The 24,685-nt window shown below is 41.9% G+C and overlaps 1 protein-coding gene across 2 annotated transcripts; it reads right to left on the reverse strand.

The window, feature by feature from the left end:
* Positions 1–320: 320 nt before the first annotated feature.
* Positions 321–24,524, reverse strand: tdrkh (tudor and KH domain containing). Of its 2 annotated transcripts, none has more exons than XM_078279527.1 (14): positions 24,469–24,524; positions 18,920–19,080; positions 17,928–18,019; positions 16,456–16,657; positions 13,447–13,586; positions 12,640–12,973; positions 11,110–11,276; positions 10,454–10,629; positions 8,319–8,383; positions 8,009–8,160; positions 5,861–5,971; positions 4,732–4,786; positions 998–1,079; positions 321–890 (listed from the first exon to the last, which is right to left on the reverse strand). In XM_078279527.1, the coding sequence occupies exons 2-13, from the start codon at positions 19,047–19,049 to the stop codon at positions 1,024–1,026; spliced, it is 1,680 nt and encodes a 559-aa protein (XP_078135653.1). In that variant the 5' UTR covers positions 19,050–19,080; positions 24,469–24,524; the 3' UTR covers positions 321–890; positions 998–1,023. The 2 variants fall into 2 exon arrangements, with proteins under 2 accessions (XP_078135653.1, XP_078135654.1); XM_078279528.1 differs by having other exon boundaries at positions 18,920–19,181; positions 24,469–24,521.
* Positions 24,525–24,685: the final 161 nt, after the last annotated feature.

Raw genomic sequence — 24,685 nt, forward strand, 5'->3', positions numbered from 1 at the left:
AATGGCCACTTCAATTTAATAGACTAGAACATAATAGATTAAAACTAGTCCATATCACTCGTGTCAAACCAACACCAATATAAATAGAGATAATATTCATTAACATCAGTTGTATCAGTTTGATATCGCTCACTAAGATGCACGCTATAACTTCAAGGTAGGTACGCTTGAGAATCTGCCCTTCTCTGAGTACAAAGGTAGCGGCTGGGGAAAATGAGCTTCATTTTTAATTTCTTCTCATTGCTCCTCTTACTGCAGTATAATTCTGAAATATATATTTATAGTATGAACAGCATTTCAAATGAAAAAGATGCAGAAAATCCTTGACATAAAATAAATCCTTTATTATATATAGTGCAGTCTATTACACCCCTGAAGACAAACTACCACTTTCCTTCGTCCTTAGTTAATTATACAGTAGATGCCACGTTTTTTATACTGAACATAATCTGCAGACCTCATTCAATACTACTATGGTTTTTATTTCCAAAATATAACTTGTGAAGCCCAATATTTAGGCCATTAAATCTCAATATGCATACAGGTAGAAAACAAAAGTAGACATTAGCTAAACAGCTGCCTTCTCATTCCACTGACTCATCACAGTGCTTCAAAAATAATACTGGCAATTTCTTTGTTTTTTGTTCCTCTCTTCATGTCTTGAACACAAAATATAGTAACAACACATTTAAGCAAAGCAGCATTGGGTACAGAACGGAACAGCATAAAGTTAAAACATAAGAATTGTACTCAAGTAACAACAATAACATGAATATGGCTTGAAAGAACTGTTGGTAAGGCTTCACGATGAGGATTTATGCGGTTGAGTTTGGGTCAGACAAGGAAACATCTTGTTATTTGAGCTTATGCTGAGGAGTGGGTGGTCAGTGCTGGAAGAAAAGAGGAGAGGTCAATGCTTTCACAGACATAACGGTTCATAAATACATTCTTTAGAGAATGTTAAAACTCATTCAGTCATCAAGCCAGGAAACGATACCTTGATATTTATGTACATCTTTGGACTCAGAGCAGGTCGTCGTCTATGACATCATCAACGCTTCCTGAGATTGAAGCAGCTTCTGAGGTACGATAAAAACAAACATTCCAGTTAATGATCATTCAAAAATCATTCTACCAACAACATAACAACTGGACTTTCTTTTTTATTTACCACAGTGCAGAAAGTTGGCACAGAATCACAATGTATAATGACTTACAGAAAGAAAACAAGACATGCCTTTATTTATTCTGCGAGGGGAAATTCACAGTTTTCACTCTGTTAGTACAGTTGCACACACATTAAACACACTGAATTACACACATGCTCAGGACCTATACATGCTATACACACTAATAGAGAGATGTCAGAGTGAGGGGGCTGCTCCTTGGACGAGCGCCCGAGCAGTTGGGCGTACGATGCCTTGCTCAAGGGCACCTTGGTAGTGCCGAGGAGGTGAAATGGCACCTCTCCAGCGACCAGTGCACGCTCTGTATTTTGGGGACTCCGGCTCCCAACCCAACACGGACTGAGCTACTACCACCAAATGTAATTCAATGCGATAATGTTCCTTATAGCTCTTACTTTCCAGTTTTGGTCTCTACCAACTGCTCTGGCTCTCTGAGATATCTGTGCCCACGTATAGGTTTAGTTCTAGCAGAATGCACCCAAAGCATGTGAATTAAGTATAATTTGATGTAAATGCTGAAATCTGTTGTCTGTCCTGTTTGCCTCTTGTCTGTAAAAGTGTTACACGTTTCTGTTGCACTTCTCCGTTAAGAGTCTTGGCTGGATGTCCCATCATGCTCAGGTGAACGATCCATTTCCTCTTCTGGTTCTGCATGACATGTTTTATCTGGGATTTTATCTTTATCCAACATTTTCCCCCAAAAACATTGTTTTCTCATCCAATCTAGCTCTATTCAGGTCATCATTTGCCTCCCACACCTTCTAGCATCTTCATTTCTGCTGTGAGCACACAGCAGTGGTTCAGTGGTTTTTTTCCCCCAGCTGATCCTGCTCTCCGTCGTTGGGCTGAAATATGTCTCCACAAGTATTACCGAGTCCCATGTAAATAAGATCACAGCAGCTTCCTTACGGAGAACAGCGGCTGCAGCAAGCAATCGACACAATCACATCGTTATCTCTGCCGTCATCTCTTCCTTCATCCTCCTCATCTCCTTGTTCACAACTGTTCTCTCCGTACTCATCACTGTGACTGAAGTCCCAGCTTGTGTGGGTGTGGGCAGATGTGGGGGTTGTGCTGATGCAAAACTGTCAGGACAGGAGTGAAAGCTTTCTGTGGTTCTGTCTGGACTCAACATTTCATTCTCGGGGTCTCCTTTAAGCCCAAAGATTCGCGGCGAGAGGAAAGCGTTTTAGAACGTCGCAGAGAAAAGTTTCAGCGGTCTGAACCGGCCCGTCTCAGCTCATCTCAAACCAGCTGATGGTGACGCTGACGCTCAGAGGCTGGTTTTAGAACGTAAGGCAGTCCCTCCAGAAAAACGGGATTATGTGATCACATAATTCAATGCATAATTAGCCAAAGTCTAGGGGGGGGGGCCCGCATTGTTTCAAATACGCCGCACTTTCACCGTATAAATTGCAGATTTCCGCGCAAAATATGCTGTGCTCGCATGATTTCATAATCCCCGCATTTCCGTTGCAAAAAAGTCCCAAATATCTTAGCAGAAAGATGAAAAATGTTGCGTTTACTTCACACAAGAGCAGCCATTTTCCCCTGTTGCCATGGGAACGTTATGAAGTGATGTAATTACGCGACGTGAACATCGTCGAAAAGCAGCAAACCCCGCCATGAAGCCACGATGAAAAAAAGTTCCCGCAATATCATCGCATAACATTGCATAAATATCCCGCATATTCCATCGCATTTTTTAAGAAAACGTGACGCTTAATCAAGGATTTTTTCCCCGCAACAGTCACAAAAAAAACGCGGTCAGGGACGTCACCTGTTTCAACAGCCAATAGAGAAGTCAGCTTCAATAAAATGATCCATCCATTTTGTTTCCGTTACAAACTGTGAACGGAGGCTCAACGTGCGCCCGCGAGCGTACGGTGGAGCGAGTTAGAGAGTGACTGAAGAGAGGGAGCGCCTAGGACAAAGCCGTGAATCGGAAAAAGAAAACGTATTTCGCCGACTCATCAGTAGAAATGGAACTGTGGCGAGCATCTCACTCATATCACAAACGTCATCCGCATTCATATTTAGACGCAACAAATGGAGCCTGGAAGTCGGAAGTTAGGACCATAGACAGTGAAAGAATGGACACAGCGACGCCGTAGACTTCGACGGAGACCAGTGAAGTCACTTTCCCGGTGATGGCTGAGCGTTACTGAGCAGCCTCCAACTGAGCTTGAAGACGTAGATGTGACGTGAGCAACCTGTCTGAAAGTTGGAAGTCTTCTGGTAGCTGTGCCAAGAGAAATCTCAATCATTCCCAATAAATGTTACTTCATATGAATTCACTGGCCACATACATCAAAACGTTGCTGAAATATTTTGTTCCGATGCCTTCATGGACTCTCTATGGGCTTCTCCCTTGACTGTATGCCTCCACGTCCCCCCGCGATTGCCTGCGAGCTTCTCCTGACTAGAGCTGGACAATATATCGATGTTATATCGATATCGTGATATGAGACTAGATATCGTCTTAGATTTTGGATATCGTAATATCGAAATATGGCATAAGTGGTGTCTTTTCCTGGTTATAAATTCAAATCTCATTGTGTAAATATTTTGTGAAAGCACCAATAGTCAACACTGCAATATCGTTGCGGTATCGATATCGAGGTATTTGGTCAAAAATATTGTGATATTTGATTTTCTCCATATGGCCCAGCCCTACTCCTGTACTATACGGTAATTCCTCTACTGTGCGACAGAACGTTGCGTGGTTATGACACAATCGTTAGCCTATTTTTACAAAAACGTCTGATACAACGTGAGATACAAGATAATGGAGCCTTTTATACATTGTCGTGTTTCTTTAGAAATAAACAACGGACAAATAGAGTCTTTAAACGCTTCAGATGTAAAGGTATTCACTGTCAAAGTGACGTCAAAATGAATGGGAGTCAATGGAATGCTAACGGGGGGTGATGGCTTATTAGCCTAGAATCTCCCCATAGTAGGTACGCTCTCCGGATGCTCGCTTACCCCCTTGGTTAGGACGGAAGTACAAAGAGCCGTTGCTATGGAGATGATACACTGTCTTGTCGCATTGGTGTGAACTGGCAGCTTTTAGAACGCTGCAGACCGACACGTTGCAAGTATTTGCAAGTTTACAGTCGTCTCGTCGCGAATCTTCGGTCTGGACTGGGTTTCATAACTACTTCCTTCTAAAATGGCGTTGTCCCCAGTCATCTTCTCACTGGTTAAGAACACTCACCAAATATGAATTTAGGAGGGAAAAGGCAGTTGTGAGTTTGTGAGCTGTAGCGCTGGCACAGCGACATCAGAATCAGGGCAGCTGGTGGTGTGGGTGAGTGTGGGTGATGACTCAATAATGTGAACCATTTTTGGCTGGGCCTGAGTAGGCAAAGCTGTGTTTCACGCTGACATCATGTGGCTCTTCAGATCTCAGGATATGTGGATAACACGTAGATGACACTGATCTGCTCAGACAACCAATCTCCACTGTGTTGCCAAGCGCCTTTTAAATATTTGCATTGATTTAGTCACTTCTTGGCTAATTTCCCTTTACTGTACTTACCTGATAAGCTAATACAGGAGAGACTTTGCTCTGATGATGCCCCTATCACGTCATCCTATAGGAGGACAAGAAACGAAGATGTTAGAGTGTTAGGAGCACGTTGTAGTGACAGTATTCAGTAGGCTCCATTGTGTCTGGTAGGGACAACATCAAAAACGATCCATTTCTAAATTGCAACTGCGAAGATCATTACAAGATCTGAAGTTCATCTGTTAATGCTGTAAGGTGTGGTAAATACCGTATAAGAGTCACTGTGCTGCCCTCATGACTGCAGATAAGATCTAGCTAATAGTTAACTTTGTTATGTTCAAACCATCGTCAGTAAAAAGTAGTGACTGGATGACAGGCTCACTTCAGTTTAGAGAAAATGAATAATAGTCTTCCTATTGATGGAAGCTACATGAGGCTCTACAGCCATCTTGCTACTCTAGCTCTACTTTTTGGATAACATCATTTCATAATGGCCACCTTATTTCAGAATGCATTTGTCATTTTTTGTTTTTACAAGAACCACTTTTTTACTGTTTAGTAAAAAAGACCACAATGTGTGGTCTGAGAGCAAAATAAAATCGGAACCAGAAATGTCATTGTAAGGATGTTAGCATGTCGACATTAGCATTTGCACTCAAAGCACCACTGCCTCAGTACAGCCTTCCAGAGCTGCTAGCATGGCTGTAGACTATATTACGTTTATGTATGCTCTGCGCCATTTTTAGCATCTTCATTCACATGAGAAACATACTTTGATTTTTGAAGTATTCAGCATAAAAATGCTGTTGTCACACACTTCTGTCCAGGTTTTTTAACTTCATTTTCACATCTTCTAAGTATAATTGTCTTGGTTTGATAAACGTTTAAAACAGCCGTTTCACTAACTGTAATACTAAGTTCATTAAAAAGCAATTAGTAGAGATGCAACGATTGACCGGCTGGTGATCGGCGACCTGCCGGTCAGTCTGACACATTCTGATTTTATTACCGGTCAAAAGCACTCGGGCGCCGCATGATTAACGTCACGCAACATCAGCATCGCACGTGCACACGCAGGGTTTCCGCTATATGCACGTAGCAGCGGCTCACCGCCGTGTTAATGAAGCCAATAGAAATGCCGGTGTGTTCAGTGACTCACCAGCATCCTCTGTAGACAGCCCAGATTGTCACCCTCAGTCTTCCCGTTCACCACTTCCTGGAAGCTGACAGCGTGGCCCAGGCGTACCAGCTCCTCACCAATATCTACAGTCTAGAAAAGACAGTTGTTTTACAAGATGTGTGCAAGGGCCATGGGCGTCGGAACCGTTGTATGTGGGTGGGACAAGACCAGGGCTTTACATTGACACCCGCCAAACTGCCAAAGGCGGGTAAAAATGAACTTTGTCAGGTAAAATTTTAAAGTTACTAGCCAATAGGGCTGGGCAATATATCAATATCGATATATGGGGCTAGATATGAGATCGCTAGATAGGTAATATCCTGATGTGACATAAGTGTTGTCTTTTCCTGGTTTTAAAGGCTGCACTACAGTAGAGTGATGTCATTTTCTGAACCTACCAGACTGTTCTAGCTGTTCTATTATTTGCCTTTACCCACATAATTATTATCTCAACATAACTGATGATTATTTATCAAAAATCTCATTGTGTGCATATTTTGTGAAAGCACCAATTGTCAACCCTACAATATCGCCACAATATCGATATCGAGGTATTTGGTCAAAAATATCGGGATGTTAGATTTTCTCCATATCGCCCCGCTCTACTAGCCAATTTGGCCGGTGTTGAATGAAGTGAAGCCAATGTTTGAATTGGCCGGCTGCAGAAATGATGTGACAAGTCAGTGTTTCCAGATCGGCCTGTTTTCTGACGAATACATTGGCTTGGAAATGTAATCTTTATCTGGCAACACGGCTTGTAGCACTAATCCTACAGTTCCCATGAACACGAAGTCGTGACGTGTCGTACAATCCTCGGCTACGGAGCCAAACAAACCGGAGAAGCTGAAATTAAGACGTAAAGTTAGTTAGGAGAGAAAAAAAAACGTGGCTAGTGGAAAATCTGATTGGCTGGTAACTTTAAAAATCTACTAGCCGTGTTGGTTAGTGATCAAAAAAGTTCATTTAAAGCCCTGGACAAGACCCACACACCTTTTAAGACCGATGATATATCAGACCCACTCCCTTTTACCGTCTCTAATCCAGCGCATCTGTCTGCTCACGTTTCAGAGCGCCGTCAGTCAAATCCATTAGAGGAATAAATAAATTAAGCTCCATTCCATGTTTCAGCTACAGCCTTCACTTCCACGCCGCTGCTTGGTCAAATCCATTCCATTTGGCTCAAAAAAGTCCATATTAATTAGAGCCAGACCGATATATCGGCGGGCCGATATTATCGGCCGATATTTGGCATTTTCCAAACTATCGGCATTTATAATGGCCGATAACTGAATATTTAAAAAATAAAATAAAAACGGACGAAACCCCCTTCAACCATGTTCTGAGTGTTGGCGTTGCGTAGTTTGTCCACCAGAGGGCACTCTACAACGTCCCTATATATATATATATCGGCATATCGGATTTTTAAATCACCAAATATTTGTATCGATATCGGCCTTAAAATATCGGTCGGGCTCTAATATTAATTCAACTCTATTCCGTGTTTTCACTACTCGCGCCTGCTGTACTCCTGCTGTTGTACCAGTGCTGTGTGTTGATATTAGGCCTGTAATAATTATTTCTTAATTGTCTAATTGTCTTTTTTTAACATAATCATGGTTTCTTTGTTTAACTGCAGTTCATTGCTAACATTAGTTTAGCTGTTAAAGCGTATGACTGGTAATTGTTGCTGTTTAGATATACAGATAGACATACAAATTGTAATTATACAAGTGATTATTGGTCGGACTATATATTTTTATTATAGCATAGCATTTTTATTCATAGCAACAAAAATGACGATACAGTTAGAAAACGTGTTTTATGATAATAAAGAGGGTTTACTTCATAGCCTGTGTTATTACATTATCTGGGTCACTAAGTGATAGAACCAAAAGATGTATTGTGGAATTCATTCAAAACTTTATTTTGTTTAAAAATAAATTATAAAGAAATATTTTTTAAATTTGACTGAAAGAGACAATTCAATTGTTACTCGCAAATATTTCTGAGACTTCCGACGCCCATGGCAAGGACACAGCAGTCAGGATGAGAAACAATCCAAACAGATAATATAATATAAAACAACTACATCACAATATAATATTAACAGAGAGAACGCCAGCTGACCTTGCCCTCACTGTTGTTGTAGAGCTTGACAGTGGGCCAGGAGGAGACCTCAGAGTGGGAGTAGCTGCAGAGTTTGGCCTGCAGGGGTCTCCAGGAGGCACAGCATGTCAGCTGCTCAAACTCATCCAGGGCTGCCTCGGTCCACACCTCTCCTGAGGGAACAGGACATTTAGAGAATAAAAAAAAAAAGAAGAAAAAAAGGCCATCAATTGAGATTTCAGAATAATGCACAACATTTTTTGTCTTTCAACTCTGTCTTAGTTATATGCCTTTGTGCTGTGTGATCAAGTGTTTAAGACAAGAGCTTTACCTTTTGGTCTCACTCCTGCCAAGTTGCACTCAATAGCTTGGAATGGTAAGCTGAGGAAGTCACTCCTGAAATATTAATGCAGCAAAAGCAAAAGCTGTTAATAACTTAGCTGTGCTATTTTTTAACTGCTGCCACATTCAATAATATGCACTCTGTATGTCAGAACCCCAAGTACTGTCAGGTGACTGTGTGTGTGTGTGTGTGTGCGTGCGTGCGTGCGTGCGTATTACAAATGACCAAAAGGGCATTCTATCAGAAACCACTCACTTTCTGAACTCCCCCCTTTATATGAGAGTGTTATAATGTGGTTTGATGAACCACAATCACCAACCATTCAGGAGGAAGGGGCCCTAACAGCTGGCCGTATTGCACGACCACATTTCCTTAAGACACAGATATCTTCCTCAAAAGGTAAACACAACAGTACGATTCTCTGATTAGCAGAAAAGCTTATCATTTTTATTTATTTAAGATTATCGTTAACGTGAGGACGCTATATTTTTTTTACTTTATTTTGGTTTACATATTTAGTTTAAAAGGAAGTGTTCAGATTTGCTAAGTCTCTACTCTCCTCTTTGTGACCTTAATCAACTGTGTACTGTGAAACTGTATACTAAGTGTGAATATCCAAAGAGGACTGATTATTGTGTTTGTTTAATGACTGTTTGTGAACCACACCCTGTGTGTTTACATTTGTTTTGCTGGCAATACATTTCCCCTTTGACTTAAAACTGAAACAGATTTCTGTATGCAGTATTTTATTGCGGTCTTCCTTCAATGTGTAAGTGTAATTTTCTGAGGTTGTATGTGTGACAATCAAGTACTGGGTACATCCTTTGTGTGGGCGACTCTGTGACAACTACTTTGTCAGGTTAATCCCTGGCGGGCACCGAACTAAGAAAGAAAACAATAACTCTCTGAAAACTAAGTTCCACAAGGAATCGCCACACAAGTGACTCCTTTCATATTGTTCTCACATTGTCATTTGATGCATTGTCATCCTAAAGGTATCGTTACATAGCCACTTGAAGCACTCAATGCTGTGGTGTGGTACTTTCCACATACATTAATCAATGTGTGATGCTGTAGATCTTCTATTGAAACCAGAGTTTGTCTTCTGACTGTTTGGATCTTCATTATATACATGTTACAACTAAAGGTCGTGACACACCAACCCGATAATCGGCTGTTGGACAGTCTGGTGAGGTCGGTGACTCGAGTCTGTTCAGTGTGTTCCGTGCCGTCGTCCGTCCGAGGGGCCGTCGGCCTTCATTTTGGCTGATTTGACTTGTTGAATTGGAAGGCGGGCACTGCCGGCAGTCAGACTCAAATGACCATCTGATTGGTGGAGAGCTAACCCGGAAACGGTGAGCGGAATGAGCGTGACTAGAGTCTTTTAGTAGAGACCTTTTTCGATCTGAAATGAAGACAGATTCAGCAACTACACGGCCTATTTCTCTCTTCAAATGTTTTCAGAAACACGTTTCAGTGAACTATTTTAGTACAACATGAGATCGTATTCTGAACGAGCCGCCATGACAGTCTGTCTTTGAATTTCCGGAGAAGCCAGACCCACGTGACGCGTTCGTCCAATCAGCTGCCGGTTTTCATTTTTGGGCGACAATACAGATTAGCGCCGCCTGCTGTTATGGAGACATATTACAACTCGGGGAGACTGATCAGTCAAACTGCCTTTTCTGCCGAGGGTCGTCCGTCGGGTTGGTGTGTCAGGAGCCTAAGAGTTACGACAGGAACATCTCATGGATAGAAAATGCAGTGGAGGTATTAAGCGGAATTTATGGTTGTGCGGAGGCTCCACGCAGAGCTTTCTCCGTAGCCTACGTAAGTGGCCTGAAGTTTATACTTGTGCGTCGAGCTCTTTGAGAGAATAGCAGGGCCGGTGTGTGTGTGTGTGTGTGTGGTAGAGCGAGGGAGAGAGTGGTTGGGATTATCTTCAGAGTGAGTAAAAGTTAACCCTCTCCTTGATTTCATGTTGTTTATGGAGAAGGAGAACCAGGAAATGAGGCTACGGCGTAGGGTCGGTATCTCCACGTACCTACGTACGTACCCACGGCGTCGATTTAACGCAGAAGCATAAATTGGCCTTTACTGTCATCTATGGACTTGTCTCTTACCTCATACGACAGAGGCGTTCTCTGGGCAGCTCACCGTTGTCCCCAAAGTCGACATAGTAAAGGTCCACCAGTCCAGAGGCCAGGACTCCCAGCACCCTGGCCCTATTCCATGTGCCATGGTCGTGGTATGGAGCCGCCACAATGTCCCCCACCACAATGGACTCCACCCTGTGCTCCTACAGAAGAGACAAGTGACTTATTTCTAAAAACGTGGGGTCCAAGAGGGACAAGTTGTTTTTACTTTGACATCATAAAGCAGGGGGGTTTAAACTCTGACACGTTCTGACTTTGTTTTATAGATCTATTATTGAGTCCATAAAGATTGATTAACAAAGGGGACCAAGGTCTGTAGCATTATACCAGGAACTCAACAGAAAAGTCTGTCTGATTTGTATAAGTTGCTTAAGAAAGCAGAATCCATCCATGTCTGACAGCACCCACCCCCTGCACTTAGAGTTTCAGACCTTGGTCTTCTGGTTCCTGTTAAAATATTAACTAGTCAAAACCAACAGATATAAACACTCCTTCATACCCTCAGCCATCACACTGCCGAACTTCTGTATGTTTTCCATTATATGCTGTATTTAATTGATCTTGTGGTATTTTCTGTTAACCGATTGCCCCTCTTGGGACAAATAAAGTTCCACTTGACTTACGGTGGGGTTGCCACTGTTGTAGAAGCGACTCATCTCCTCTGTCAGTTTGTCCAGCTGAAGGGAACGAACACCCAGGATCTGGATCCAGAAGTGGTTTGGGTTCTCCGATGCAGAAACATAAATCTCCAGATGTTCATCAGGCTGGAAGCTCAGGTCTGGGCTGGGAACTTGACAACAGAGAGAAATAAAACCGTCAGTATAATCTGACTGTGATTAAAAACAGATTGCATTGAGGCAGTTGCAGTGTGATAGGGTTGGGTACCGAAACAACCGAATAGCAGCATGGATTGCGGTGCCTTAGGTGACTCTGAAATGCCTGCGCTTCTCTCTGATGCTCCAAAACGGACGTTACAGGTGACAGAAGCATCGCTGCTGTTTAACACTACACCTGGCAGCAGGTAACGTTAGCCTACCGTTAGCTAGCAGCTGGATTAAACACGGTTAAAATGCTGACAACTAAACGGTGTAAAGTGTGACTATTTCACTGTAGAGGATTCTAACAGCGGGACGTCCAGTAGTCTGCAGCTGCCGTTGTCTGAAGAACACAGCCGGTGCGTTCACTTGAAACTGGTAGCCTCGTGGTGCATTCAAAGTAATTGTAAACTACCCTTTTCCCATCTTGTTGTTTTTGTCGTTTAACAGCAATTCACTGATGAAATAAGTTATTGTTATAAGTTATTCTTATTAGATTATTAATAAATAATTTCATTTTGACCATATGGCCTTAGCAATAAACAAGCCGCTCTTTAAAGTGCTCATATTATGCTCATTTTCAGGTTCATAATTGTATTTAGAGGTTGTACCAGAATAGGTTTAATTTTCAAAAAACACCATCTTTTTGTTGTACTGCACATTGCTGCAGCTCCTCTTTTCACCCTGTGTGTTGAGCTCTCTGTTTTAGCTACAGAGTGAGACCTCTCACTTCTGTTCCATCTTTGTTGGGAGTCGCACATGTGCAGTACCTAGGTAAGGACTACTAGCCAGTCAGAAGCAGTGTATGAGGGCGTGCCCTGACAGTAGCTAGGTAAGGACTACTAGCCAGTCAGAAGCAGTGTATGAGGGCGTGCCCTGACAGTAGCTAGGTAAGGACTACTAGCCAGTCAGAAGCAGAGTATGAGGGCGTGCCATGCTAGCAGCTAGGTGAGCATTATAACGTGTGTTCCAAAGTGACCACGTTTGTCTCTGAAGTAAAGGCTGGACTACAATAGAGCTGTTTGGAGCAGTTTGTGAACAGTGTTTTCTGTTGGAGATGGTAAGTCCCTTTGGGGGGGGACTTTTTCACTTATAACCTAAACCTATAGCATGCACAACAAGATATATAACACAATAGAGGAAAGGGAAAAAGCCAAACACTTTAATGTCGCCGACTGTCGTTTTGTGCTTCTCTTTTTATTTTTTTTAAGTATCGTTTTAGGCACTGGCACTGTTTTAAAAGTATCGTTTTAGCACCGGTATCGGAAACCCAAATGATACCCAACCCTAAGTGCGGTTAGTCTTTTTAAGAATCACTTATAGAGAAAGCAAACTCACTTTCAAACTTGGAAATTTCAGAGAGAGAATCTGTGGAGACACTCTCCTCCTCCTCCTCCTCCTCCTCCTTGTGGTGTGTGTTGGTGATTTTCAGCTCCACAAACTTGTCAAACAGATTTTCTGGTTGTCCTCTGGTCCCGTTGACATGGATGAGCCCGTTTTTCTCTGTCTGGGAGTAGGGGCCGTTGTTGTTCAAGACCACTGGTGCTTCAGTCTCTGTGCTGCCCGGCCTCTGATTCACAGCTGTTTGGCCACGTTTCTGCCGCAGGGCAGAGGACTGGGAGATCTTTGTCCTCACCATCATGTCCTCTCGGACTTTTTCTAGAATCAGCTCCTGCAAACAGATCATGAAAGTTACACTTATTCTCAACAGTGGACTGACCACCACGGGTAATCGGAAATAGTACTGAATGATTTGAGAAAAAAAATCTAATTGTGATTTTTCTGCCAGATATTGCAATTACGATTCAATATGCGATTATAAAAAAAAAAAATTTAAAAAAAAGTTTAGCTTAAGTCCAATATTGTTTGCGTAACAGATAAAAATGTCATGGAACATTATAACATGAGACACCATCAAAACTGCTCTATATCTTTATGCAAGGAACACAGATATGAATTTCCAGCAATAAGTGATATGTAACATTATTCCAGCACTTATCTCCTTAGGTATTGAAATTGGTTATTGAATGACGAGGCATTTTTCAATACTCGATACATCAGAGGCAGTTCGGTTGGTGCCTAAAAAGTATTGAATTCAGTAACCAACCGTATCAGCCTTAATTGAAATGAGTAAATCCCACTCACCTTGGCCTGTTCCACCTCCTGTCTGGTGCCTGTGATTGTCACGCTGCCCTTGGCCCCAGGGCCGAGCGTCTTCTCTTTGGAACAAGCCACTTTGGCCCCTGTGGTCCTGGTGATCAGTTTCAAACTTTCTCCACCACGGCCTGCAACATAGCCACACAAAACCAATTCTAGATTTTTCTCACTGTCAACTACTGTGTACTTTGTGTGCATCTAAAGCTTCTGGGCCCTATTTTAACAATCTAAGCGCACGGCGTGAAGCGCCTGGCACAAAGTGTCCAAATCCACTTTTGCTAGTTTGACGGTGGAAATAAGGGTCCGTGCGCCAGGCGCATGGTTCAAAAGGGTTGTACTTAGTGTCTTCATTAATCAGAGGTGTGTTTTGGGCGTAACATGCAATAAACCAATCAGAGATCATCTCCCATTCCCTTTAAAAGCCAGGCGCGTTTGGACCTTGGGGCATTGCTGTTATGATGGAGGATTTGCACCGTGATATTTTTATTTGTAATCTTCTGCATGTGTGTGTGCTGCTGCGCGTCCCTGTGTGTGTAACAAGCATAGTGTGCGCGCTATGTGCATGAGCCTAGGAGCATTTTATTAATTTGCTGTTAGAATAACAATGAAATGCTGCGTTATTGACTTTAGACCAGGTTTTTGTTGGTCAATGGCGCGATCACTTCTGCCACTTCTGCCTCAAGATAGCAATACGCCCAGAATGCACCTGAACACACCTCCCTGTAAGACCAGCACGGCCATGGGCCACAGATGGGCGCAGGTGCATTTGCTATTTAAACGACGCGGGAGCTGGACGGGAAACTGACAACTGGGTCGGTCTTAAAATAGCAAAGACACTTGCGTCGGGCTTTGCGCTGCGACGGGTGCACTACAGGGCCCTCCATCTATATATCTATCGTATTCCTCTGTGCCATTGATCTTCATTATTGTCCTAAAACTATTCAAAACACCGTCATCAATGACCATCATTACCACTCGAATCTTAAAGCTGCATGAACAGATTTTTTGGGACAGTTGGAACGAATGGAAAACAAAATCGGACATGTCATCACCTTGTAAAGTTGATATGGCCAGCATGTTAGCAAACCGTTGCTTATTAACACAGCTAGCAGACACGGAAAAAAATGATAACTCTTTTGGAGTTGTGTTTGTGTCCACCTGATGAATGTTCACTCTCCTTTTATCTCCGTTTTAGTTTCCACTAACCCTTAGGGAGAGATATCTGTCGCTTTAGCTGCTAAATGCTCCACTATGTTTACCAGCTGAGGTCTAACTGTGTCCGTCTGTTGATGAGCAGGTAACGTGCACTGCGTTTATCAGAACTTGTTTACTGAAAACAGCTACCTGCTGCTGCTGAGAGCAGAGTTTACAGCCCGGAAAATGAAAACAATGAGCTAAAAAGCTGTGCAGGGCAGAGGCGAACTGCAGAGCTGGGTGATAATTCTCTGGAAGATCTTCACTACATGTATAAGTAACACCTTTCACATTGCCATTTGATCCACTGTTCATAATGTATTGATTAGTGCAGCTTTTAGCATGCAAATGAATGCATGCTAATGTGACGAATATGCTAAAAATCAGTCTACAGCAGTCATTCCCAAACTGTGGTCCGCGGACCACTAGTGGTCCGTGAGGGTACTGCAGGTGGTCCGTGGAAAAGCAAAATAAAATATAAAATAATTGTTTTTTAACCTTCATTTTACCAGGAAATTCCTATAAAAATCAAGAAGATGTATATTGATATAAAATTTAAATTAAATTGTTAAGTTATTGTGTGATTACTAAAATAGGCTAGTGGCGCTCGGCCGTGACGTTCAAGTCCAAACTCAAACGAGCCTGTTGTACTGATGCGATGACCGGTTATAGTTTTAGTGCTAGTAGGCCTGTTAAGAGGTGCGGATTAATTCAGGTAGGACTGTGTGTAGACATATTTCATTATGTGTATTATGAGTAGGGCTGAACGATTAATTGCATTTGCGATAATAATCGCGATATGTTAAGACGCGATTTCCTAATCGCAAAGGCTGCGATTTGGTCACGTGACTCGCCAGAGCAAATCAGTCTGCACCCGCAGAGAAAGCATCAACTTAGCACGCTAACGCTACGCCGCACCTTGAGCAGATTTCTGTCATTCAAACAACTCTGAGTTGTAGTTTAAAACTTTTACAGCCATTTTAATAAAATGAAGGGTTTTATTCGGGCTGGAGTCCATACATGCAGTTAATGGATACAGGCACGCAGAACTGAAGGCTCGGTTAGCAACGATTAGCTCTGATTAGCGGTTAGCTCCAGTTAGCTAGCTCCGTTATAAAGATATGGAGTGGAGGAGACTGTCGCGGGGAGGGGTAACAACCAGACTCTGATAAATGACGCTCGGGGAGCTTTCACAGCAGCGTGGCTGCGTTGTTTCAACGGTTTAATTAGTACAGTTAATCCGACGGCGAGACCAGCAGCAGCATGCTACTGCTAACGTAACGATAGCCTCTCTGTCTCTGAGTGGGAGTGCAATGTTGACGCTGTCATGCACGCGGCACGCAACTTCATGAGGGGAGGGAGGGGCTGGAGGCAGCTCCTCTGTGTGTGCTGTAAAAAAAAATACACCATTGTATATACTGTATATACTATATTTTTACTTAACTGTCTAGTAAAGTTCAAAGACTGTGTTTAAAAAGTGCAATCCACATGTTTACATATGTTTATTACAGTAAATGATAATTAAATGTAAATACCACTAAGTGTGGTAAAGCCACATATTTGATTTTATATTTCTGCAATCTGCCCTTTAGTTTGTGTGATTAGTTTCTGACTTTCATATGAATGTTTACACCAGGCGGTCAGTGCTCAGTATACTACTGGGACTGATAGTATAGTAATATTGGTCCACACACACAAGAAGTTTGAAAACCCCTGGCCAACAGCACTAGCTCAACTCCAGTGTTGAAAGCAAAAAGGTTGTGAGGGCAAATGAATAAGGTCTAGGAAACATTTGGAAGCTACCTATTATACGTCCAAAGGCGGTCTGGGGAACTTCCAAAGCCTCGGTCACCGGCTCACAGTCCGTGACCAGGTTCTCCAGGACACAGCGGGCCAGCAAGACCTGCTCCTTGGAGCCCTGCAGCAGGAAACATACAGTCGTCTTACATCCAGGCTCCCCGGAGTCTGGCAAAACCCTCACATGAGCGCCAGACTTCTGGGTCACCTGAGAGAGAGAGAGAGAGAGAGAGAGAGAGAGAGAGAGAGAGAGAGAACGAGAACAGAGCCTGAAATTACTGACTCCACACACTCAAACACCAGCCAGATTTGGGAAACACACACTGAAAGGTACTCTCAAAGTTCTTGATCAGAAACCCAACAGTTATCACAGCTGTCAAAGTTTAAATAGACAGACTTTTCAGTTGGGAAAACCTGATTAAATATAGTAACCTTTGTAGTTTATAAGATATTACACAAGCTGCTCCGCCACCACTGAAGACTTTTGTTGTTACAGAGGAACCACAAGAGGGGACTGTATCATTCCCACTCAAAGAAGTGCTTTTGGTCAATCAGCGTTTTCGGCAACAGCATCTAAAGACTGGAATATGTTGCCAATGGAGATACGAGAAGAAAATACTTATTGTTCTTTTACTGGTCAGCTAAAGAACTGGCTTGTTGATAATCAAACGTGTACATTAGACGGCTGACTGCTTGTTAACGTTTGCTGCCTGCCTGCAGACTGGTCTTGTGTTGTTGCTTGCTGTCTGATGTGTTGTGTTGGTTACTTGTTGTTGTGCATAGTGCCTGTTTGAATGTCGGTCTGTGTATGTTGCTTGTTGACTGTACAGAGTCATTTTATTGTATTTTATTTTTTGAGGTTGCCATTTTAAAACTGGCCAGGGACAACAGATGGAAATGAGCCTGCTGAGCTAACTGTGGCTCATTTACAGTTACTTTGCTGTTGATTAATGAGCACTGTCCCTGTCAATGTGGTTAGAAGTCTGTACACTTACAAAGGTCTCAATGCTTGGCATGGTTGTATTTCAGTTAGCCTAATAGCTGGTTTGATTTGCATTGAGAGATGATGTTATGGAAAGTACCCCATGCCAATCTCTAGGTATGGTGAAGGGGATGTGGGGATGTGATGATGTGGGGGGAGCTATTTTAATCCCAAAGGCCAAGGGAACTTTATCAGGATGCATAGTATCCTGGATCCATGAAATAACTGGACTTTCAAAATAAAAGTCTGCCTGCCTCTATGGGAATTTAACATAGGGGTGTACTGACTTATGCCCCCTGTATTTTAAGGAAGAACACTTATTTATTTATTTACGATACATTATCCAAGCCAACCTTAAAGGTTGGATTTTTCCTCATTTTTTAATTAAGGCATTAAGATCAATTTCCTAAAGATGATTTTTTTTATTCCTCTTTTTAGTCAACTTTAGCATGGGTGTCCTAATTTGTTCACATGACTGTAGTATCAAGGTACTCACTATGTCCAAAAACTTGGCTTGGTATCTGGATATGTTCCTATAAACTTCTACTGGAAGTGTCAGCTTGGACACCTCAGCGTTGGGCTCCTGACCTGTTAACGGCAAAATGGACACAAAGTCAGTCACAGATAAGGTCATCAGAGAATGAACTAAAACTCTTACAGTTTGTCACGTACACGCTAGGGCTGGGCAATATATCGATATTACATCGATATTGTGATATGTGTCTAGATATCGTCTTAGATTTGTGTTTGTGTTGTCTTTTCCTGGTTTTAACGGCTGCACTACAGTAGAGTGATGTAATTATCTGAACCTACCAGACTGTTCTAGCTGTTCTATTATTTGCCTTTTCTCCACTTAGACATCATGTCCACATTACTGATGATTATTTATCTAAAATCTAAGTGTGAAGATATTTTGTTAAAGCACCATTTGTCAACCCTAGAATATCGCCGCAATATCGACATCGAGGTATTTGGTCAAGAATATCGTGATATCTGATTTTCTCCCTATCGCCCAGCCCTAGTACACGCAAATATCAACAAAATTGGCTAGGGTCGAAATTAGGGATAGACCGATTATCGACCCGGCCGTTTATCGGGCCTTTTTTGGGTCAGTTTGCAGATGATCTGTATCAGCGTTTTACTTGCCTGATAACTGATAAAGTTAATGTATTAAAAAGTGTTCTACTTTGGCTCGGCTACAGCTCTGTGTCTGTCCCTCTGCTTCGGTTTCACTCACCACTGAGTCGGACTTAATGCCCCCCCCCCCACAACACCGTCTGACTATATGTTACTGTGTATTATGTTGAAAGTTTCTAATTTATAAAAGTTTTATGTTAGAGTTTGTAACATTCCAAAAACTTAATTTTGACTTTAAGATTTTCACTGTAAATGCATATCGGTTCCAAATATCGGTTTCATTAATCGGTATCGGCCTTGAAAAATCCCTAGTTGAAATGGCACGATGACTTTTCTTCGCCAGATACTCACCGGTGTTGGCGCTGCTTATGTGGCGATAGACGATGTAGCCCACTGTGGCCCCGACGGACAGCCCCGCCGCCAGAGCCACCATTTTGCCCGAGCTCAGGGTGCTCTTGTGACCCTCCTTCACTGCGTCCATGACACGCCGTGCACCCAGCGGGATGCTCCACCTAAACACAGACACAATGAGTCTCCTTCCCAGCCTGCAAGTCACGGCTCGTTTTCTTTCGATGTCCAGTCCCGTTTATCGACTCCCGTCTATGAAAAATGTCTGTACAACAAATCAGGCCTCTGTTACTGCTGTTGCAAAAACGTGATATGCAATCAGAATGTATTAGCTGGTGTCATGTACAATCCTGTATGTAAAGTGGGCGACAAAGTCATGCAGCACACAGCTTAAAGCATTAGCCAGCCTCAATTCAAAACAGCACATCAGTGTTCTCAAACATCCACATTACAGACCACTTATAAATTAGATTTCTCAGTGAAAACCCAAACAGGTTAGCTTCGGTCCCATCGTTTAACTGTCTTTGTAACCGCATAGGGTAGATGGCAGTTTACAGGAAGGTTCCTTTTTGACCTTGGGAACAGTTGTTTGGCAAAAACAATTAGCCTAATAGATTTTGAATCAAGGTCCACTTACTCGCTTTTTTTCCCATGGAGCTTCCAACCATGAGCGGACCTTGGGATATTTTTTTTTTTTTGTCAAACTAGATGAAGTTAATTCCTGACCTTGAAAACAGGACCTGAAAAAAACAGTTCACCCAATAGTCCATTTAGTAGCTGTTCCAGGGCTCAAATTGTGGTGAGCTCTTAAAGGGTAACTACCGTTTTTTTTTTTTTTTTTTCAACCTGGACACTATGTTCCTATGTTTTTGTGTCTCAGGGACTGATGGGAACAACAATCTTTGACATTGGTCCAGTATTAAGCGAGATCGCTGCAGTCGGCAGCGGCGAAACAAGCTACAATGTAAGTTGGTAATTGTCCAGCTTGTATTTACCTTCACAAAAGTGCTCGTTTTGCCGCTGACAGGCTCAGATTAATATTCTAAGTGTCTGACAACAATATGGAAAGGATTTCTAAGGAGGTCGACCTTTCTGTTAAAGATTAAGATCCTTTTTTTAAACATAAAAACATCCGCGAAATTGCGTTTGCTAAACCCACCAGACTCCATGTAAATAAACAGTAATTTTAGCATTGTGAAATACACTTCATTCAAAGTCGACAGAAACAAAATAAAACTATGAAAAGCCGTTTTGGGTCCTCTTTCCACTTTTCCAACCATCACAACTCTAGTTTGGGTTGAAATAAACACATAGTTTACCGATTTACATGTGAAAATATGTTGGCTCTATACACGCTAAAAGTATTGCTTTTTTAAATGGAGTCTGGTGAGTTTGGCGTTACCGACCTCAGAGCTGTTTCTGGTTAAACAGAAAGGTCTTAAAGAGGTTTTAAAAAAGGTATATCTCTGTAGGGATCCTTTCCATAATGTTTCAAAGATTGTTGTTCTCGCCAGTCACTTTCACACAAAACATAGACAAATTGGGTCCAGGTTAAAAAATAATGGTAGTTACCCTTTAAAGACTTAACATCCATGTTGCTGGGGCTCAAAGTTCATTGCTGATCTCAGAAGCAGCAGTTGAGAAACCATCAGCACAAAAACATCTCCATCTTTTAATGAAGATCATGTGATAAGGCTGAAAGCTACAGAGCAGCTACTAAACTGACCTTGTGGTCAGATTGTTTTCTCAACTGCATGGTAGTTGGAAAGAGTTAAACTCATTATTTCAGTAGTGTATAGTTATATAACTGAGATACTTTCCACTTAAGTAGCCTAAATTATAGTGAACTGTAAGTGTTCCTCGTTTTTGTTAGGGACCTCCATGAGGGTACTCAAAGGTACCCCGGGAGATCCCCAGACCCCACTTTGAGAACCACTGCAATAGATTCTTGTGATGTAGCCCTTCACTAACTCAGACTACATCACTTGCCAAAAATAGATAGCCTGCAAAAACATGCAGAAGCAGTCACATACACCCAATAAAGTCCCCTAAATGATTGAATGTTTAGTGTATATACTGTACATTAGGGCTGCACGATAAGAGGAAAATATTCAATATGCGATAACGCTGTTGAATACTGCGATAACGATATTGCTTGCCATAAATAAACAGATATTAAAGTGCACTGTGCGGTGTAAGGCAGCACTAAAAAAAGAATGATAATCTCTTTCAACTAACACAAAACAATCTCTGAGTGTCTATCGCGATATGTCGCAGCCTTTCGTGATGTGTATATTGCGCCAGGTGATATCGCGATGACGAAAAAAAAGAAGAAAAAAAACGATATATATTGTGCAGCCCTAGTGAATGGTTAACAAATTAGGGCTGGCCAATATATCATTATAATCGATATCATGATATGAGACTAGATATTGTCTTATGATTTTGGATATCGTAAAATGGTGATATGACACAAGTGTATGACACAAGGCTGAAAGCACAAATTGTCAACCCTACAATATCGTCGCAATATCGATATCGAGGTATTTGGTCAAAAATATTGTGATATTTGTTTTGTTTTTCCATATCGCCCAGCCCTATGTGCAGCCCTACTGTACATACACAAACAGCACCGAGCCAAACTGCAGCGGCTGTTACCCTGACTGCAGGACGCAATGCACTGAAAGCTGCTGCTGCTCCTGCTGCGCATACTGCATACCATTTAGTGTAGTTGGGCGACCTCCAGCCATTCCATTAACCACCAAACACTTGCAGCCAAATTTCTTCGGAGGCTTTTTAGTGTCACGCTGCTAAAACTACAGCTCACACACACACACAGAAACAGAATGCACAGGAGGTAAGCCAACAATCGAGAGGATCGGGACAACGCAGGGCCGAGGAGCACACAGCACCACCATGCCGATGCGTGTCTCACTGGGAGAAGAGGGCTCTGGGGCTGTAGTTGAGAAACACATGGGACTTGGACACCCCAACGTCCATCTCGGAAGAATCGCGCCTATAAGACGCAAATCTTCTCCAATCCCGGCTCTGTTTTTGTTTTGTTTATATCCACGTTCAAGACTACTGACAGACAGGTAGAAGGAGAGGAAAGTTTCAGCATTTCAAGTCACTACATGACAGCAACTGGTCAGTCTCTTTGCACTTTTGATGTCATTTTGTGGAGAGCAGAAAATCATCAATTCATCAGAAACCATCAACAACTTACATAATACAGTTCTTCGCTGTGGTATGCTAGGCACACCGACATCAAGTGGCCCTAACAGTACAGGCTGTTCTTTCTAAAGAGAACCGATCCTTGCTTAAAAATAGCAATTTCACATGGTGTTTCTTTCTGAAAGATGTACAAATGGCGGGAAACATAAACATAACTTCTAAAATTGTCAAAGGACAAATTTGGCGCAAAAGTCGACCGTTCTCTGGGATATGTTTTCATGCTAATCGAGTGACCAGTTTTAGCACAAACCGCTAATTAGCTTATAACGCTAGTCGTTGGGGCACGGGTAAAGTAAAAAGAAATCTCTATTTCTACACCACTAACAAGGCTCCAAATAGCACCACACTTCCACGGTAGCATAATGAGGGTCCCTACATGTAAACCAAAGCATTGACAACTTTGTAGTGGTATAGAAATAGAGATTCCTTTTTACTTTACCCGTGGTCCCGACGACTAGCTTTATAAGCTAATTAGCGGTTTGCGCTAAAACCGGTCAGATTCGATTAGCATGAAAACATATCCCAGAGAACGGTCGACTCGGTACACATGTTATTAACCCCTAGGTTCATTTTGCGCCGGATTTGTCCTTTAAGATATAAGTGCATTTTGGCATTTAATAGATATGTCAAACAGCAAATTGTTTTAATAAAAAAAGGCCAAATGTCATAAAAGGTTATGCTGCTTGGTATCGCCGCCAACATGTTGTGGTTTAGTGGAAATAGCTGGATAGTTGATAGCTTTTTAGCCAAACCAAAATGAAACAGAATGGACGAGTTCTCCCACTCATACGTACAGCGTCTTCAGTTATGTTCTACCAAGAAGTGGTATAAGCAAAGCAACTTTAGCGTAAATGTTGAGATTTTTTTAACTGAGGTCGGCATCACGTCAACATTTTATTACATTTTAACTGTCACTAAAAAAAAATCTTGAATAGGTTATATGACATTTTCAAAGAAATCCAGTTGAGGATGAGCCTGACTGTGCTCATGTAAAATGTTACGTGATTTTACTGTACAGCTTTTAAGAAAAAATGAAAGGGAAAATTCCTCTACTATGCGACAGTAAGTCCCGTGGTTATGGCACAATCGTTAGCCTATTGTTATAAAAATGTCTGCTACGGAGCCATAACGTGAGATACAAGGTAATGGAGCCTTTTATACATTGTCGTGTTTCTTTAGAAATAAACAACGGACAAATAGAGTCTTTAAACGCTTCAGATGTAAAGGTATTCGCTGTCAAAGTGACGTCAAAATGAATGGGAGTCAATGGGATGCTAACGGGGGGTGATGGCTTGTTAGCATCAAAATGGCGCCATAGGAGCTACGCTTTGTGGAGAGAAGCTTACCCCCTTAGTTTCACTCCTGTGAAGCACACAGTTTCAACACCACGACTGATGACGTCTGACGCTTCAAACATTACTGGTGCGTTTGGAAAGCGTGTCATTCGCTTTGACTTTTTGAAAGTTATGTTACCATGCTAAATAGAATAACTCAGAAATATAGCGATGTACACTGAAGACATTCTAAGTAATATAAATAAATGGCTTCATTAACCCATCACTAAACACATTAAAAACACTTACAAATTCCTAATACTAGGAGTTTTAATCAAAAACTCTTGAATAGGTTTCTAATATGAGGAAATTATAAATGTTACATAATGCAATTTGAGGTGACTTACCCTTTACATTTCTCAAATACTGTATAGTTGACAGTAAAGTAAAATAATTTCAAAATTTATTATTTTTGTTTTTATTGGATTTTATATAATGTGCAATATATTGTGTTTGATCTTTACTTGGTATATTAAATGTGAGAAATTGCTGAATACAGGTCTTTCTTCGTCCTTTTTGGCCGCTCCAAGCACCCGTACCGTAAGATCACGAATAGACGAGCATCATTAAACCAAGCGGGCGGCTGGCTTCACCAGTTTTCGCGACCGCAGTGCGACAGGATGGATAACCTTGGCTTTTTAAACTCTTTAAGGCATATACTTGTGGACTTATTAATATTATTGTGTCAACACAAAACCACGAACCAGTATAGGTTAACCTCCAAATGGCCCAAATGTAGCTATTCCCTTTCTAACGAGCTGTCGAAACGACCGCAGATACACTTTCTCCTTTGAGCTAGCGGTAAGCCAAGCTAACAATAGCTAGCTGCGGGTTGACACATGCAAGCAAGTCATAGATTTAGAAAACTTAACCAAACGTCCTTAGCACTCGCACATATCCTGACAATACAGCTTTTGTATGTTTTGAAGGTCGAACCTAATTCAAAATAAACAGTAAATAAGTGTTATAATGTATGACACTTACAGATACACCCTCGCTCTTTTTTCGAATAGAGCCTGTCTGCAACACCTGTCAAGCTCGCCGAAGGAAGCGTTAAGTACTAACGTAACGTCCCACCGGAAACTACATTTACGTTTAGGGTTACAACCACAACATATGGTTACAACAACATGTTTGTAAGACTAATAACAATGTGAAACAGAAATAGGGTTAATGCCATTAAACAGACTCTTCTCGAAAC

The sequence above is a fragment of the Sander vitreus genome, chromosome 21 (assembly GCF_031162955.1).
Source record: "Sander vitreus isolate 19-12246 chromosome 21, sanVit1, whole genome shotgun sequence".
Taxonomy (NCBI): domain Eukaryota; kingdom Metazoa; phylum Chordata; class Actinopteri; order Perciformes; family Percidae; genus Sander; species Sander vitreus.